Source organism: Tiliqua scincoides, chromosome 7 (assembly GCF_035046505.1).
Source record: "Tiliqua scincoides isolate rTilSci1 chromosome 7, rTilSci1.hap2, whole genome shotgun sequence".
Lineage (NCBI taxonomy): Eukaryota > Metazoa > Chordata > Lepidosauria > Squamata > Scincidae > Tiliqua > Tiliqua scincoides.
The window spans coordinates 73,106,338-73,121,931 of record NC_089827.1 but is presented as its reverse complement, the minus strand read 5'-3'; the positions used below and the strand labels follow the sequence as shown (position 1 = coordinate 73,121,931).

General features: G+C 48.9%; 1 protein-coding gene and 1 pseudogene across 1 annotated transcript; both read right to left on the bottom strand.

The window, feature by feature from the left end:
• Window positions 1-381: 381 nt before the first annotated feature.
• On the bottom strand, window positions 382-14,064 carry LOC136657585 (potassium voltage-gated channel subfamily C member 2-like). Its single transcript, XM_066634505.1, has 2 exons — window positions 13,414-14,064; window positions 382-459 (listed from the first exon to the last, which is right to left on the bottom strand). The coding sequence occupies exons 1-2, from the start codon at window positions 14,062-14,064 to the stop codon at window positions 382-384; spliced, it is 729 nt and encodes a 242-aa protein (XP_066490602.1).
• Window positions 899-1,016, bottom strand: LOC136657832 (5S ribosomal RNA; annotated as a pseudogene).
• Window positions 14,065-15,594: the final 1,530 nt, after the last annotated feature.

Genomic DNA, 15,594 nt, shown 5'->3' with positions numbered 1-15,594 from the left:
TATACAGGTACACATACAGGTAGCGCAACAGGATATTAGGGAACAGAGGAAGCCAAGGTCCGTCCCCAAGTCATTGCAGCCAGTTCAAGCACATTTAAGAAGGGTGGCTGAATGTGGGTATGGAAGGTACACACAGACTTCCCATTCCCCTTAAAGTCTCAGTATGCTCTCTGTCCACATCCCTATGTGTACATGTAGGTGGGGGAGAGGCAGGGTTTGACTGAGCCATATCGAAATTCCTTACACACAAGTTCTTCGGCCATGGTAAAAGTGGAAAATACTCAGGCTGCAATCCTAACACACTTTCCTGAGAGTAAGCCCCATTGAACAAAATGGGACTTCTGAGTAGACCTGGTTAGGATTGTGCCCTTATTGGATCCACTAAATCCACGATTGCACCAATGGAAATCCAAAGATCAACTCAATATTGTGTTCCCGGAAAAGCGTGTGAAGAGGAATCTGAAAGACAGTGAGAATGTTAGACTCTGATTCCTGTTCGTGTTCTCACTATTGGCCCCTCTAGCATTCCTCTAGCAGCAACAAGTTTAGGTTTTTACTGTATGCTTCCTTTATGGATATGGGGGGGGGGGGGAGCTACTGTATATATTAGTTTCACCCCTCATCAAAACTGAGTTTAATGGAAAACTACGTCTTTCCCATTAAAAGTGATGTAGAGCTTGTATCAGCTGGGTACCTGTTTTGATTTCCTTTGAAATAAGATATTTGTGCATCTGAATGTATCACAGACATGGACATACCTTAAAGAAGTATTAATGGTTGGCAACTTCAGTCTCGAAAGACTATGGTATAAGCCTACAGCACCTGGTATTCCCAGGCAGTCTCCCATCCAAGTACTAACCAGGCCTGACCCTGCTTAGCTTCCAAGATCATGGTATAAGCCTACAGCACCCAGGATTCCCAGGTGGTCTCCCATCCAAGTACTAACCAGGCCTGAGCCTGCTTAGCTTCCGAGATCAGATGAGATCTGGCATGTGCAGGGTAACAGTTGCTGTAAGGAGTATTAGAGTATAAGAATGCTGCAAGGAGTATTAGAATGCCTGAAAATTTTAAACCAATCAGATGGGAAAACACAGAAGTTGCAAGAAGTAGAAAAGCTGCTGGGTTTCTGTCATTGAAATAGACACATGCCTTTCTAAAATTGTGTATAAAATTGATTCCTTGTACTGAATCTCTATGATGCCTTTAAAAAGGCATGCGGTCACTGTTGCATTTGTCTTCAAAGCAAAACAAATGGAAGTGGGTGAAGTGCATTCCTTTTCATTTCTGTTCGTTTTGAAAATGAATGCACAGACCTACCTGGCAGGGGTCAGTAGACCAAGCCCTGAGGGACCAGAAGCAGAAGTATGGACAGAGTTAGGCTGAAGATGGAGTTCCAGAGAAGACCATCAGGCATGGTGGAGTCTGATGTTACTGCTCCTAGTGACAAACTGCCCCAACCGATGGGACAGCTCTCCTAGACCTAGATGAACCGTAAGAGAACTGTGGGGCCAGCTGACAATTACCACCCCCCAGGTGGCACATCAATGCGCAGAGCCAAGCTTAAAGCTAAACCCAGATCAAGATGGTGGCATAAGAAAATAGTGTTTCACCCCTTTCCCCCTGTTGCAGTACCAATCAGGATCAGAGGTCTCACAGCAGCTATTTTTCTTGGGAGGGAAGCTGCCATTGGTGTTGGGGCAGCTTTCTTCCTGTGGCAAATGGTAGCCATGAGAAATCCTGATTTGGATCAGGACTTCAGGAAAAAAATGGTTAAGCATCCCTCTTCCCCACAACACAGTTCCAATCTGGATTAGTTGCTATCCAGCTATAGCTGCTATTTCCACACCCACAAAGCACATACAAGGACAATGAGCTTAAAGTCATGTATAGGTTGTCCCAGCAGAGACACAACATGGGTGGCATAGAGGGTGGGTAACGTGCCCAATCTTGGCTACTGGCTCTCAATACGAGCCTCTTCTAAGCCTTACAGTTACTGAATCCCTGTCTGCACTTAGAATATTTCAATTATGCATGGCATAGATTCATTCAATAGTAAAGCAACAACTGGAAACCACAAATAAGTCTGTAGCTTTGAAAAACTAATAAATACAGCATGAGTAGGAAGCCTTCAAAAATAGGGAAACGTTTACATGTTATTATTCAAGGTTGACCACATATGGAAGTTCTCTGGGAGATTTTTTTGGAACCTATGAAAGCAACAAACAAGAAACAGGAGTATGACTTGCTGTGGTCCTCGAACTAGCAATTACGTCTATTTTTCCTGCAACAATTGCCCACACTTTACCCACATCTTCATATATTTGATCCATTGAGGTTCAGTCACCTTCATAAATCCATCTCCAACAACCTTACAAACTGTTAATAGAGACACTTTTATATACTGTATTCTGCTACCTGCTCAATGAACCTATAGATAAGGGTCTGGTCCAGGGATGTCAAACTCATTTCATACAGTGGGCCGAATAAGTGGGCAGAATAAGCATTCATGATGCTTGCTGAGAGCCAGAAGTGATGTCATTAGGCAGGAAGTGATGTCATTAAACAGGTCAAAACCAAAAATAAGCACTTTTTCTCACTTAGGAACTCATCAGCTGCAAAGAGAAAATAAACAAACCTTGATCGTATTTCAAGATATGGGATAGCCCAATTATCATGCAGTCCACCCTTTCAGTAGTGATACCTCAGCACTGCTCAGCAGCTGAGAGCCCAAGGGCCAGATCAAAAGCTTCTGCGGGCCGCATCCAGCCCCTGGCATTATGTTTGACACCCCTAGTCTAGTCACTTACACCATTTTAAAAATTGCCATTGATGAAGCACTGAAAGTCTTTAGAACTATTTTGTGAATTATGGGCTTCATAATTATCAGTATATTTCTAATGAGTTTGTCTAAGGTAATTATGCAAATTAGCCTTAATTCAGAAAGTTGTTTCACTCTCCAAAGCTTCCTTTACATCCCGGTGGATGTCAATTCCTCCTCACCTGCAACACTAGCAATGTGACGTTGCTCATTGCATGCCATATTCAGGCATTTCTACCGAGATCCTACTGCTTCCACCGTTAGAACGTATGCTCTGCTGGCAACCCCAATCCAATAGGATCAGGCCATTAATATATGTCCTTATGGTTATAGCAACCAATCAATATGCATTTTTAGGAAGTATCATTCTAAGCAATACAGGGGAAATTTAGCACTAAACCAATGACTTAGTTTAAAATGTTTTTCCTTGGTGATTTGACCAATCCAGTCTGACAGAAAGCATCTGTGTCACCCAACCCCATAATGGGCATGGTTACTTCTCACATGGTATGACAAACCCCCACCAAGAAAGAGGAACTTTTTCCCTTCTGTCCCCCCTCCACCAACAGTTCCCCATGCAGTTCTTAAATGGGAAATTCAAACCACCTGGGCTAAGTCCGTGTCAGACAAAAAGGAAGGAAGATCAGAGAAAGTATCTAGGTAGTGTTGCCATCAGAAATGTACAAGCAAGACTAAGGCCAAGGTCACATTCATCCAAAGCAGAAAATAAAACAGATGCTAGAATTCCCATCTAAATCAGGATATCTTAATATAATTGCATGCTCCTTTGGTTTCACATTCAATCAGAAACTGCGCCACAAGTCACCTTGTGAAATCAATGACTAACACAAGGACAAGTGGAAAACCACATTCAGCCTTCTGTCACACATACAGTGCAATTTGCAGGTTGTTCTCACAAGCAGGCTGCAATCCTTCCCTCACTTACATAGGAGTAAGTCCCACTGACTCTAAAGGGACTTACTTTTGAGTAGTAGATTGGGCTTTCAGTCTCTTTGTGCTCAGTTTTACTCTCTGGTAAGTATTTGGGACTGAGATCTTGCTACATAAAGCTTGGATTGCGTTGGGATCTAGAAATTTAAAAAAAAAAAGTTGAAACTAGGGTCATTCTGATAATGCGCACATTTGTATGTGCATAATTTTAGAAATGGAATCCCCTCCTGTGTCAGGGATTCTACTTGATATGGGAACATAGGACTGCTTTCAGCACAGACACAAACATGAAGGTCAGGGTGACAGCAAAAAGAACTGCAATCCTGATCACTTTACTTCTGTGTAAAGATGCATAGGATGGCAGTGTACTCCTAGTCTGTCAATCACAGCTACATTCTTTAGGGCAGACTTTTTAGATCTGGGACCCACTTTTATGACCATCTGTCAAGACCCACCAGAAGTGATTTCAGTAACCTGGATGTCATTGCTCGAAGTGACATTGTCAATTCAGGCTTCAAACCCAAGCCACAATCAGCCAAAGGTCCCATTACACAGCAAGCTCATGCTGCTATTTTGCATAGCTCGAAGGTCAAAGCGGATCACGGGCTTAAATCCTTCTCCAACCACACAGCCCTCTCCCCTGTCCAGCATCCCATCTTCCCACCTATTCAGGACAAAGTACCATTACTCTCTCCCACCAGGAGCCCACCCTGGTTCGCAGCTCTGCACCCTGTCTTTTCAGCTCTGTATTTTCAATGGTGGTAGAGCTAGGTACTACGTGACCCAGACCCACCCACTCATGACCCACACAGTTTGAGAAACACTGCACTAGGGACAAAATTCCAACAGTTTTGCTGAAGCACAAACATGGGTTAGAAAGCAGAAGAAGAACTAAGTGCACTAGGAGGATGTGTTTAGATGGTCATACTTAAATGCAGGTGAAGCAGTCAGTGATAACACATTACCAAATATCTCCCTACAGGCTTTTGCCATTGCCATGTACTCTTTAAGGCCCAGATAAAAGGGAAAGGCTAGTCTGAATGGAAGTCCAAGATGGCAGAGTTAGTGAGATCATAGAAGGGTGCACAAAAAAATACAGCTACTACATGCTATAGCGGCTGAGGTCTCCCAACAGGTTACACCACCTAGTCTACGGCTTACTTTCTGCAGCTCAGAGACCTGGGTGACATAATGTTTGGGGGTGACATAATGATGTCATCATGTCACACACACACCCCCAACCTTCCAGGCTATTGCATTGCATTAGAAGCAATAGCTTGACTCTAGATCACCTCCGTTCAGAGATTTTCGCATACTCTCACCAGTGGGTGCAAGAACGGCAAGCAATGTGGCCCCACAGCACCCTTGTCTGACTGGTACCTGGGGCGGCCTGCACCAGCTGCCCCAGGCTTGCTATACTACTGGCTGTAGAAGTAGGTAATTTCTTTCTGATCATACCAATTACTACTTATAACAGTGATTTTTAAACAAAAAAGATAGCCAATGGCAAACCACACACACACACACACACACCCAAAAAAATCCATGGTATTTTCCATAAAAGAGTATACATGTGGGAAAGACTTAGTTCATTTTGCTTGGATCTCCTACGCAGAAAGAGATTGCTGCGCAGGAGACCCAGGCAGTGGGAGGAATTGCCTCCATTTTGCTCCTACTACCCGGAATAGCTCCAAAGGGGAGGTGGAGGAGCCACTTGCACACTGCAGTAAGGCACCCTGCAAAACTTAGTGCTTTGCACCCCCCTCTAGCTACTCCACTGGACCCAGGCAAAATGGACTAAGGGCTTCAACACACACGCATAATAGGCAGAACTACCACATTACAATTTGCTATTTTTTTTTAACCAATTCCTTTTATCCAGTATTTATACTGAACTTTCACAATTCAACTTTGAATCACATCAGTAAGTATACTTGGACTTAGAATGACTGGCAGGGCAATCCTTCACTTGTCTGCACAGAAATGAGTCCCGCCATGTGCAGTGGGGTTTACTCCCAGGTAAGTGTGCACAGGATTGGTGTCACTGTAGGGGGGGGCATGGAAGAAGGTTTAAATATAAGCATTCTACCCGGATGGACATTCCGGTTTAGTGACTGGAATCTTAACAGCAAAGTCCTACAGTCCTTATTTTGTTCATTCTCTTGATAACTCTATGAATCTTTTTTTAAAAGTTTTTCATAAACTTAACGTAGTGAAAACGCACAAGATCCCTCGAGGAAACGGGGTGTAGTGTCAACAGTGGCTGCTTGCTCTGACAGATCTGGGAAGCACGGGGTTACCATCAGGGCCTCAGAATGCAGTCAGTGTGCTGCACAGTTGGAGCCACTTGAAGGCAGCAGGGTCCTCAGGGATAAAAGCAGAACCTGGAGAATGGAGAGAGTGTGGCTGAAGAAAGAAGGAGGTTGGAGAGAGCAGAAGGAAGGGGCTTGGAGGAAAGAGGACTGGCAGACGGGCAGATGGGCTAACGGACTGGCGAGTGGACTGATGGACTGACTGACTGCTGGACCAAGTAGAGATTGTTGGAGACTGCTGGAACAGAGACTGGTGTGCGGCTGCCACCAGTGAGGCGAAGAGATAGGGACTGTCACAAGTCCTTCAATGAACCTCACGGCTGAGCAGTACTTCCTATCTCTTTCTGGTTCATGTTGAACACAGTTCATTTCATCACACCACACTGACAACAATCAGTCCGATCTGTAAAAGATGGAGAACTAAACGGCAAAATAGCCGCCTCCAAGGTCTTTCAGAAGGAGACCCTCTTTGCCAGCTCTGACAACTTAGTGCTACTTCCCACATGAAAACGACTGGAGCGTCAGATAGTACAGGAATATTAACCTCATCTTCCTCCCCTCCTTTTCCCAGTGAGGCAGGCATATGTGACCAAAGCCATTCAGTGGAAACTTCTGACATAATTCAAATGGGCAAGTCCTACTAAGAAGGGGCTTTTAGGACAGGAATCTCATAGACCAAGTTTACGTGCACATGAATAATTTGGTGGCAGGCTGAAGACCTTAATTTGCTTTATCTGCCTTGTGGTTTCACAAAGGTACACTGATCAAATGAGAAACAAGTCCACACATGCAGCCCATAAAGAGTTATATGCATTCCTATTATTTGTTGTCTCTGCTCAGTAGCCCAAAGTCTTACAGCATAATCCAAACTGTATCCTCTGCCAGCATAGCATGTAATTGGTCTGTGGAACTCCTTGCCACAGGATGTGGTGATGGCATCTGGCCTGGATGTCTTTAAAAGGGGATGGGACAGATTTCTGGAGAAAAAATCCATCACAGGGTACAAGTCATGAGGCTACCTCAGAATGCCAGATGCAAGAGAGGGCACAAGGATGCAGGTCTCTAGCTCATCTGAGAGGAGGAAAACTCTGATCCCAAACCTCCACTGCCTTGTGGATACATCCAGTTATGGAAAAGGCTTCAGGAGTCAACCTCCAGGCAAAATCCGGAGCCGGAGTCCCTGAGGCAGTTCATGGCTGAACATAGTCACGTTCTGGCAACTCCTGCGATGCCGCTGGAACCAGCCGTATTGGCCTCTGCCTTTCCATTGGACCATTTCAGCGACGTGGAGAGGGGGGATTTGCTGCATGGGAAACAGTCTATCCTCCAAATCTACTTTACCCAGGCTTCGCGCACTGGAGAGGGCACTCTGTTCCAGAACCACTATTCAGAGCACGATACCATAGTCTTCCGAGACTGAAGGATGCCAACAGTAACAGTACAGCTTCCTGAGGCATCTGGTGGGCCACTGTGAGATACAGGAAGATGGATTTAGATGGGTCTTTGGCCTGATCCAGCAGGGCTCTTCTTATGTTCTTTTGTTCACAGTGGCCATTGCGCTGGCCTAGGGTGTTGCAAAAGCGCCATAAAGCATGTTTGTGGCACCCAGTAAGCAGGTTGCACTGGCCAGAAGGCCTGCGCCCTCCTGCACTGCACTGAACGTAGAAACAGCACCCAAAGCAGGTAAACTCCCACTGGACATTTAAACAAATGTTCTCTTACCCCAAGGAGACCTCCAGCCTGCTCAATTCCAGCCCTAGATACAGCGTAGGTCATGAAGCCATGCTGAGCTAGCACTAGTTAGGATTGGGCTGCTCATGTCTTAATGAAACTGGAAAAGGTGCAGAAGAGAATGATCAAAATTATTAGTGGGTGGGGCACTTCCCTTACAAGGAAGGGCTCACAAGGCGGCTTACAATTTAAAAGTACAACATGAAAAACAATCATTAAAAACAATTAACAATAATTTTAAAAAATCTAAAAACAAACAAACCCCGTGGATTCTCATAGAAAAAGCAAGAAGCAAGAACACCAGCCAGCCTGTCAACAATTAAAAGCTTTTTGAAATAAAAAGGTCTTCAGTCCACACCGAAACGTTAGCAACGAGGGAGCAGTTCTATTCCACAGTTCGGGGGCCACCACCGAGAAGGCCCTCTTCCTGGCCGCCACCCCTCTCACATCTCTTAGTGGCGGCACAGTCAAAAGGGCCCCCCCAGATGATCTAAGAGCACGGGCAGGATTGTAGGGAAGGAGGCGGTCCCTCAAATACCCCGGACCCAAGCCATAAAGGGCTTTAAAAGTCAAAACTAGCACCTTGAATTGGGCCCGGAACAGAACCGGCAGCCAGTGTAGCCGCCGGAGCAACGGCTCGACAGAGTCAAACCGATGTGTCCCAGCCACCACACGAGCAGTCGCGTACTGTACTAGTTGTAATTTCCGGACTGTCTTCAAAGGCAGCCCCACATAGAGCGCATTGCAATAGTCTAATCTAGATGTCACTAGGGCATGGGTTACTGTGGCCAGGTCCGCGCAGCTCAGGTACAGTCGCAGCTGGCGAATCAGCCGAAGCTGAGCAAAGGCTCCCATGGCCACCGCCGCCACCTGGGACTCCAGGAATTTCTTTTCTCTATGACACAATACCAGAAGCGGGGGACATCCACTACCATTGAGTGGCATGAGAGTTAGAACAGATGAAAGGAATATATTTCTTTATAATTAAGCTGTGGAACTCCGTGCCACAAGATGTGCTGATGGCACCTGCCCTAGATGCCTTTAAAAGGGGAATGGATAGATTTCTGGAGGAAATGTCCATCACAGTTTACGAGCCATGATGACTATATGCAACCTTTGGGTTTTAGAGGCAGCCTACCTCTGAATGCCAGATGCAATGGAGTGGCAACAGGATATGGGCATCTTGTTGTCTGTGTGATCACTGGGGCATCTGGTAGGCCATTGTGAGATACAGGAAGCTGGACTAGATGGGATGGGCCTGATCCAGCAGGGCTCTTCTTATGTTAATGTATTCTACATACAAGTATTCAGAATTAGTATTTTATTTCCAGACTGTTCACATCCATTTTTTAGCAGCACATGCAGTCATTGACAGACGGAAGTGTATTTCTCTGATGTATATTCTATATATTCGTTATGTTCTATCTGTGCATAACATACTTTGTGAGCCAGTATACTAAACCCTTGAGTGCAGGGTACAGTACAGTACAGGCAGTAGTAAAAGTTTAAGCCTATGATGAGTCAGTATCACACTCATATTATGGGAGCAAAACAAGCTGGAGGCTGTAAAACACTTTTGGAGTTAAAAGTACTATATAAAATGCTACGAACGACAGAATAAATCAACCAAAGTTCAGAGTAACTACGTCATCATAACTCATGCAACCTGTGTTCATTCAAACAAGGAGGGCCCCAAAACAGCATTTAACATCCATGTGATGGTTCTTGAAGACAGCACACCCATGTTTTCTCCCTATGCACCTCCTGATGGCACTTGAATTTGGGGGGCTGGAGGCATGGTTTCAGCACTTCCACTCCTTCCCCCTCCCCCAGTTCAGTTCCATGGCATGCTTCAGTTCCATGGCATGGTTGGTCTGTGGAACTCATTGCCACAGGATGTGGTGATGGCATCTGGCCTGGACGCCTTTAAAAGGGGATTGGACAAGTTTCTGGAGGAAAAATCCATTACGGGCTACAAGACATGAAGTGTATGTACAACCTCCTGATTTTAGAAATGGGCTATGTCAGAAGGCCAGATGCAAGGGAGGGCACCAGGATGAGGTCTCTTGTTATCTGGTGTGCTCCCTGGGGCATTTGGTGGGCCACCGTTTGATACAGGAAGCTGGACTAGATGGGCCTATGGCCTGATCCAGTGGGGCTGTTCTTATGTTCAGCCTGCAGTTATCTCCACAGATCCACAGAGGGGCCAAGGGTAAGATCAGTGCAGGCAGCATAATCTAGATTGCTGAATTTCCGCATTGAATTCAGAGGTATCCTGACAGCGTGCCTTTCATGAGACCTTTTCCACGCATCTCACAAATAAAAAACCCTGATTGCTACAGTCTAGAAAACAGGTGATTTTAAGTATGTGTGTACCATTATTATTATTATTATTATTATTATTATTATTATTATTATTATTATACCTCTGGGGCTGGGGATAAGAATAGGCCCTCAGTTTGGCTGTACTTGTCGTAAGAGGCGACTAAACAGCCACCGGGTAGATGGGACTCGTCAGCCTTGGAAGGCAGCTCATCTGAGAGAAGGAAAACTCTGATCCCAAACCTCCACTGCCTTGTGGCTACATCCAGTTATGGAAAAGGCTTCAAGAGTCAACCTCCAGGAAAATCCAGAGCCGGAGTCCCTGAGGCAGTTCATGGCTGAACACAGTCACGTTCTGGCAACTCCTGCAACACCGCTGGAACCAACCGTATTGGCCTCTGCCTTTCCATTGGACCATTTCAGCGACGTGGAGAGGGGGGATTTGCTGCATGGGTAACAGCCTATCCTCCATACCTACTTTACCCAGGCTTCGCGCACTGGAGAGGACACTCTGTTCCAGAACCACCATTCAGAGCGTGACACCATAGTCTTCCGAGACTGAAGGATGCCAACATCATCATCATCATCATCATCATCATCATCATCATCATCATCATCATTATTATTATTATTATTATTATTATTATTAATAATAATAATAATAATAATAATAATAATAATAAATTGTTTATTAATGCCTCCGTTAGCCCGAAAATAATATCAGAAGGTCGCCAGTTCAAGGACACCGGCAGCTCCCTGAACGGCTGAGAATGGCGAGACCTTGAAGCAGCTGACAAGCCCAGCTGAGTGATTCCAACTGCTCTTGGTGTGAGCAAGAAGCGTCTTGGCTGCCCTCCATGTGAGAGATGGAGCTGCTTGTCAGCCTGCGTGGGAGAACTGGAGGCCAGAAGTGAGACCAAACTAGGAAGATCCATCTGGAATGTTGTTGGTTCTTGAAAGAGAGAACCTCTATGATTGTAAAAATCCCCTTGCGGGATTTAGAAACGCCTGCCTATGTAAATGGCCTTGAATAAAGTCAGAGGAGTAATCTGATGACCAGAAAGGCGGTATAGAAATACCTAGTTGTTGTTAATAATATAAATAATAATAATAACAGTATTTATATACCACTTCTCAACAAAAAGTTCACAAAGCGGTTTACAGAGAAAATCAAACAAACAACTACTGGCTCCCTGTCCCAAAAGGGTTCACAATCTAAAAAGATGCAAAAGAATACCAGCAGACAGCCACTAGAAAAGACACTGCTGGGGTGAGGAGGGCCAGTTACTCTCTCCCTGCTAAAAAGAGGACACCCACTTGAAAAAGTGCCTCTTACCCAGTTAGTAGGGGTTTGCTACTGAAGGGCATGGTTTTTGATTGCTTTCCCATCATTGCTTTTCAGTGGTGTACTTCCTTAAAGTTGGGCATTTCAGTTGCACATTGGTACATACCACCAAGACCGTTCCATGCACGGAAAAAAATATCCTGACTTAGGAATGGTGACCACACACAACTGAGGTCATCTTTATGATAAATCTAACTAGAAATGCTATTCTAGTAAAAAATTTTCCACATATAGTATATGCCCTAAGATGACCATCCTAAGATGACACTTGTAGATGTACAGAGAGAATTGAGACGAGCTACCCCAAGTCACCCACCACTGGAGCCACTCAGGCTGGCTATTGTTGGGTTATGGTTACTGAGGACCCAGTCCTATCCAACTTTCCAGCACCAGTGCAGCCACAATGCAGCCCGGAGGTAAGGGAACAAACATTCCCTTATAAGGAGGCCTCCAAGACATACTCCATTGGTATGGCTACATCAGCGCTAGAAAGTTGGATAGGATTGGGCCCTAAATCACACTCTTATGCAGGAGATCTAGTCTCTCTGCCTCCTGCATCTGGAAGTTGCTACAAGATTCTCAGCACTTTTCTATTCCGGACTACTAGCAAGTTGTTTCAGTCTGGTGAATACCCAGCTGAGCTTCCACACGGACACCTTGAGTTCGCACCTCACAGAGAGCATGTCGCCATCAACAAGTCTGGGATGAAACAAGTGTGAAGCAGGCTTACCTATGAGGACATTCTATGCAGCACCGGCCTATCGATGATGTGAGTTGAAAACTTCACACCAGACACTAAACTTGGGGAGGCAGCAAGTTGGCGAAGGGTACTCCGCACTCATCATCACCACCCCACGTCCACTGAGTTTGGACCAACTCCATTCTCTTCTCACACAGTCCAGTGCAAGAAGAGGATGTCCCTCAGCATCTGATGTCACCACTTTTTCTAATGCCTAACAGAGGACTTGCTGGGAGTCTAGCATTCATTCCATTTCCATTACAGAAAGTGGCAGCAATGGCCAGGAATGCCAAAGGAGAGACCTAAGTAAAGAGGGCAAGGGCTGGACCTAACCTCTCTCCCTTGGTGCTCAGTGCCTATATGTCTGGCACTGCCACTGCCTGTAGTGGTCAGCAGAGGGAAAGCTTGGAGTCAAGCATTAAGGAACTGGTGGAGATGGCAGGACTGGGTACTTAGGAGAGTGGTAGGCGCTTTTCACAGATGGGCAAGTAGACCCCAAAAGTGCGCACCATCAATGATGTGCACTGGGGATGCACATACTGGGCAGTGGATTGGCACAGACCACCCCTGGTTCTTTGTCAGCCCATCACAATAACATGTATTCTACCCCATTGTTGCCTAGTACAGTGGTTCCCAAACTGTGAGTGGGGACTCACTGGTGGGTCATGACCTGATTTTTGGTGGATCGCGAAAGGATGTTGGAAAGATCAGCTAACGAATTGCCTCAAGCCCTGAGGCTATTCAAAAATCAGATACTGTGGCTGCTAATTACCCCTGCAAAGAGCTCAGCTCCTGCAGTTTGCAAGCATGCGTAAATACAGAGAGATCAATGTCTGAAGGTCTTTCTTCTGGTTGTTGTTAGCAATATTATTTCTTTCTAGATCTAAAAGTCTGGTAAACCCAGGTGGGTCCCAACAGAGTACCATTTTTAAAAGTGGGTCCCGGTGCGAAAAAGTTTGGGAACCACGGATCTAGAGTTAATGCCCTTCAGGCGTGCTCAGGCGTGCAGGCGGGTCGATGCCCACAGGATGCTGTTTGGAAAGGGTCAGTGGCGCGATGCCAGCCAGTGGCGTAGCTAGAGGGGGGTGTCAAGCGCCGAGTTGGGCGGTGTCCTCTCCCCTTTGGAGCCATTCCGGACGGGGAGACGGCAGGCCTGGGGCCCCTGCAGAACCCCCCCCCCCGGGCGCAGACTTACCCTGGCGGCGCGGGAGGAGTAGGGGTCCTCGAAGAGCGCCCAGACGCGGGGCTGGAGCCTCCGCCAGCGTCCGTCGAGGGGGGCGGCGCCGGCGGAGGAGGGCGAGGAGGCGGCGGCGGCGGCGTCCTGCAGGCCCGGGCGGCGCGGGGCGGGCGGGGGCTGGTCGGGGGGCTCGGCGGCGGCGAGCAGGTCGGGCGCCTCGAAGATGTCGAGCGCCTCCTCGGCGTCGCGGTGCTGCCGGTAGGTCATCCAGCAGCAGGGCTCCACGTCCGTCTCGTCGATGCCCCAGAAGGCCAGCTCCTCCTCGAAGAGCGGCCCGCACACGTCGGCCGGGCAGTGCAGCTTGCCCGTGCGGTAGTAGTTCAGCACGTAGGCGAAGACCCCCGGGTGCCGGTCGAAGAAGAACTCGCCCCCGCGCCCGCCCCAGCAGCGCTCCAGCGCCGCCCCCGCCCCCGGCCCCGGCCCCGGGTTGGCGGCCGGCGGCGGCGCGGGCAGCGGCGGCGGGGGCGGCCGGGGCTCCTCCCCGGGGCTCTCGCCCGCCAGCAGCGCCAGGCGGGTGCCCGGCAGCGTCTTCAGGGTGCTGCGGTACGTCTCGTGCCGGGTGCCCCCCACGTTGAGGATCACCCTCTCGTTGTCCTCGAGCTTGCCCATCTCTCCGGCTCAGGCATGGCTGCGGGGAGAGGGAGCGCGTCAGGCGGAGGGTGCTCGCCCCGCTGACGCCCCCCGCTGAGACGCCACCGTGCAACGGGCACCGCCTGGGGGGAGGGCAGCGGAAGCCCCCTGACGCCCCCTCCACTAAGACACCAACCATGCAACGGGCACCTCCTGGGGGGAGGGCAGCTGATGCCCCCTGACGCCCCCCCCGGGACACCACCATGCAACAGGTACCCTCCTGGTGGGGGGGCAGCAAGTGATGCCCCCTGGCACCCACCCACTGAGAGATCAGACACCGGCCATGCAACGGGCACCTCCTGGGGGGGAGCAGCTGATGCCCCCTGACGCCCCCCTCCAAGACACCACCATGCAACAGGTACCCTCCTGGTGGGGAGGCAGCAGGTGATGCCCCCTGGCACCCACCCACTGAGAGAAGATCAGGCACCGGCCATGCAACAGGCGCCCTCCTTGGGGGCGGGGAGATGCTCACCGCACTGATGCCCCCCGACACCCTCCCCACTGAGGAAGGGGCGGGGGATCAGTGGAGTAGCCAGAGGGGGGCAAAGCGCTACGTTTGGCAGGAAGCCTCGCCGGGGTGTGCAAGGGCGCTTCGCCCTCCCCTTCCAAGCCATTCCAGGCGGGGTGGCCGCTTGCACCCTGCGGTGAGGCTCCCTGCAAAACCGAGCGCTCTGCCCCCCCAGCTACGCCACTGACCCCGGCCATCCCCAGCCCTCCGCCTCCTGCAGGCATCCCAGGGCTGGCCTTCATCCCCACCGCCCTCCAGCCCGGCTGCCCCCTGCCCTTGCCCTGCCCGCCTGCTACTCTCCTCACGATCTGCTCTTTCCCTGGCACCGAAGGGGCATCTCCCAGCCCTGCCCTCGCAGCCACCCCCTCCCACGGATCTGAGCTGCGATTCTCTCCACGCTTACCTGGGAGGAAGGTATCTCCTGTGATCAGAGGACTTCCCCCCACCCCGCTTGTGATGATCTGGACTCTTCCTCTAATTTCCACCCCCCACCCCCACACACACACTCTGACTCAGGCAAAGCTCAAACCGAATATAATTGACTATAAGGGGACTTACTTCCGAGTAGGCATGCAGGGGCTTGGGCTCTGAGCCCTGCCAGCCTTCTCCTGAAGAGCCGAACCCTATGCAGGTCTACCCAGAAGTAAATCCCATTCTAGTCCATGGGGCTCACTCTCAGGTAAGTGTGGATAGAATTGTAGCCGCTGAGCCCAATCCTAGGCATGTCTACTCAGAAGTGAGTCCCATTACAGTCAATGGGGCTTACTCCCAGGTAAGTGTGGATAGGATTGTAGCCTAAGTTCCTTGAGAACTGTGCGAGCCCACACACCCCCCAGCCAGGAGAAACTTGCTCCACCGTCACACACACAACCCCACAAACCTTGTGGCCCCACCACGGGTTTCCTGGGCCAGTGTCAGAGGGGAAGAGATCCCCTCCTTCCCACCTTCCTCCTCCCTCGCCTGTTATCAGATGACTTCCCTTCCTCATCCTTCCCTCTTCT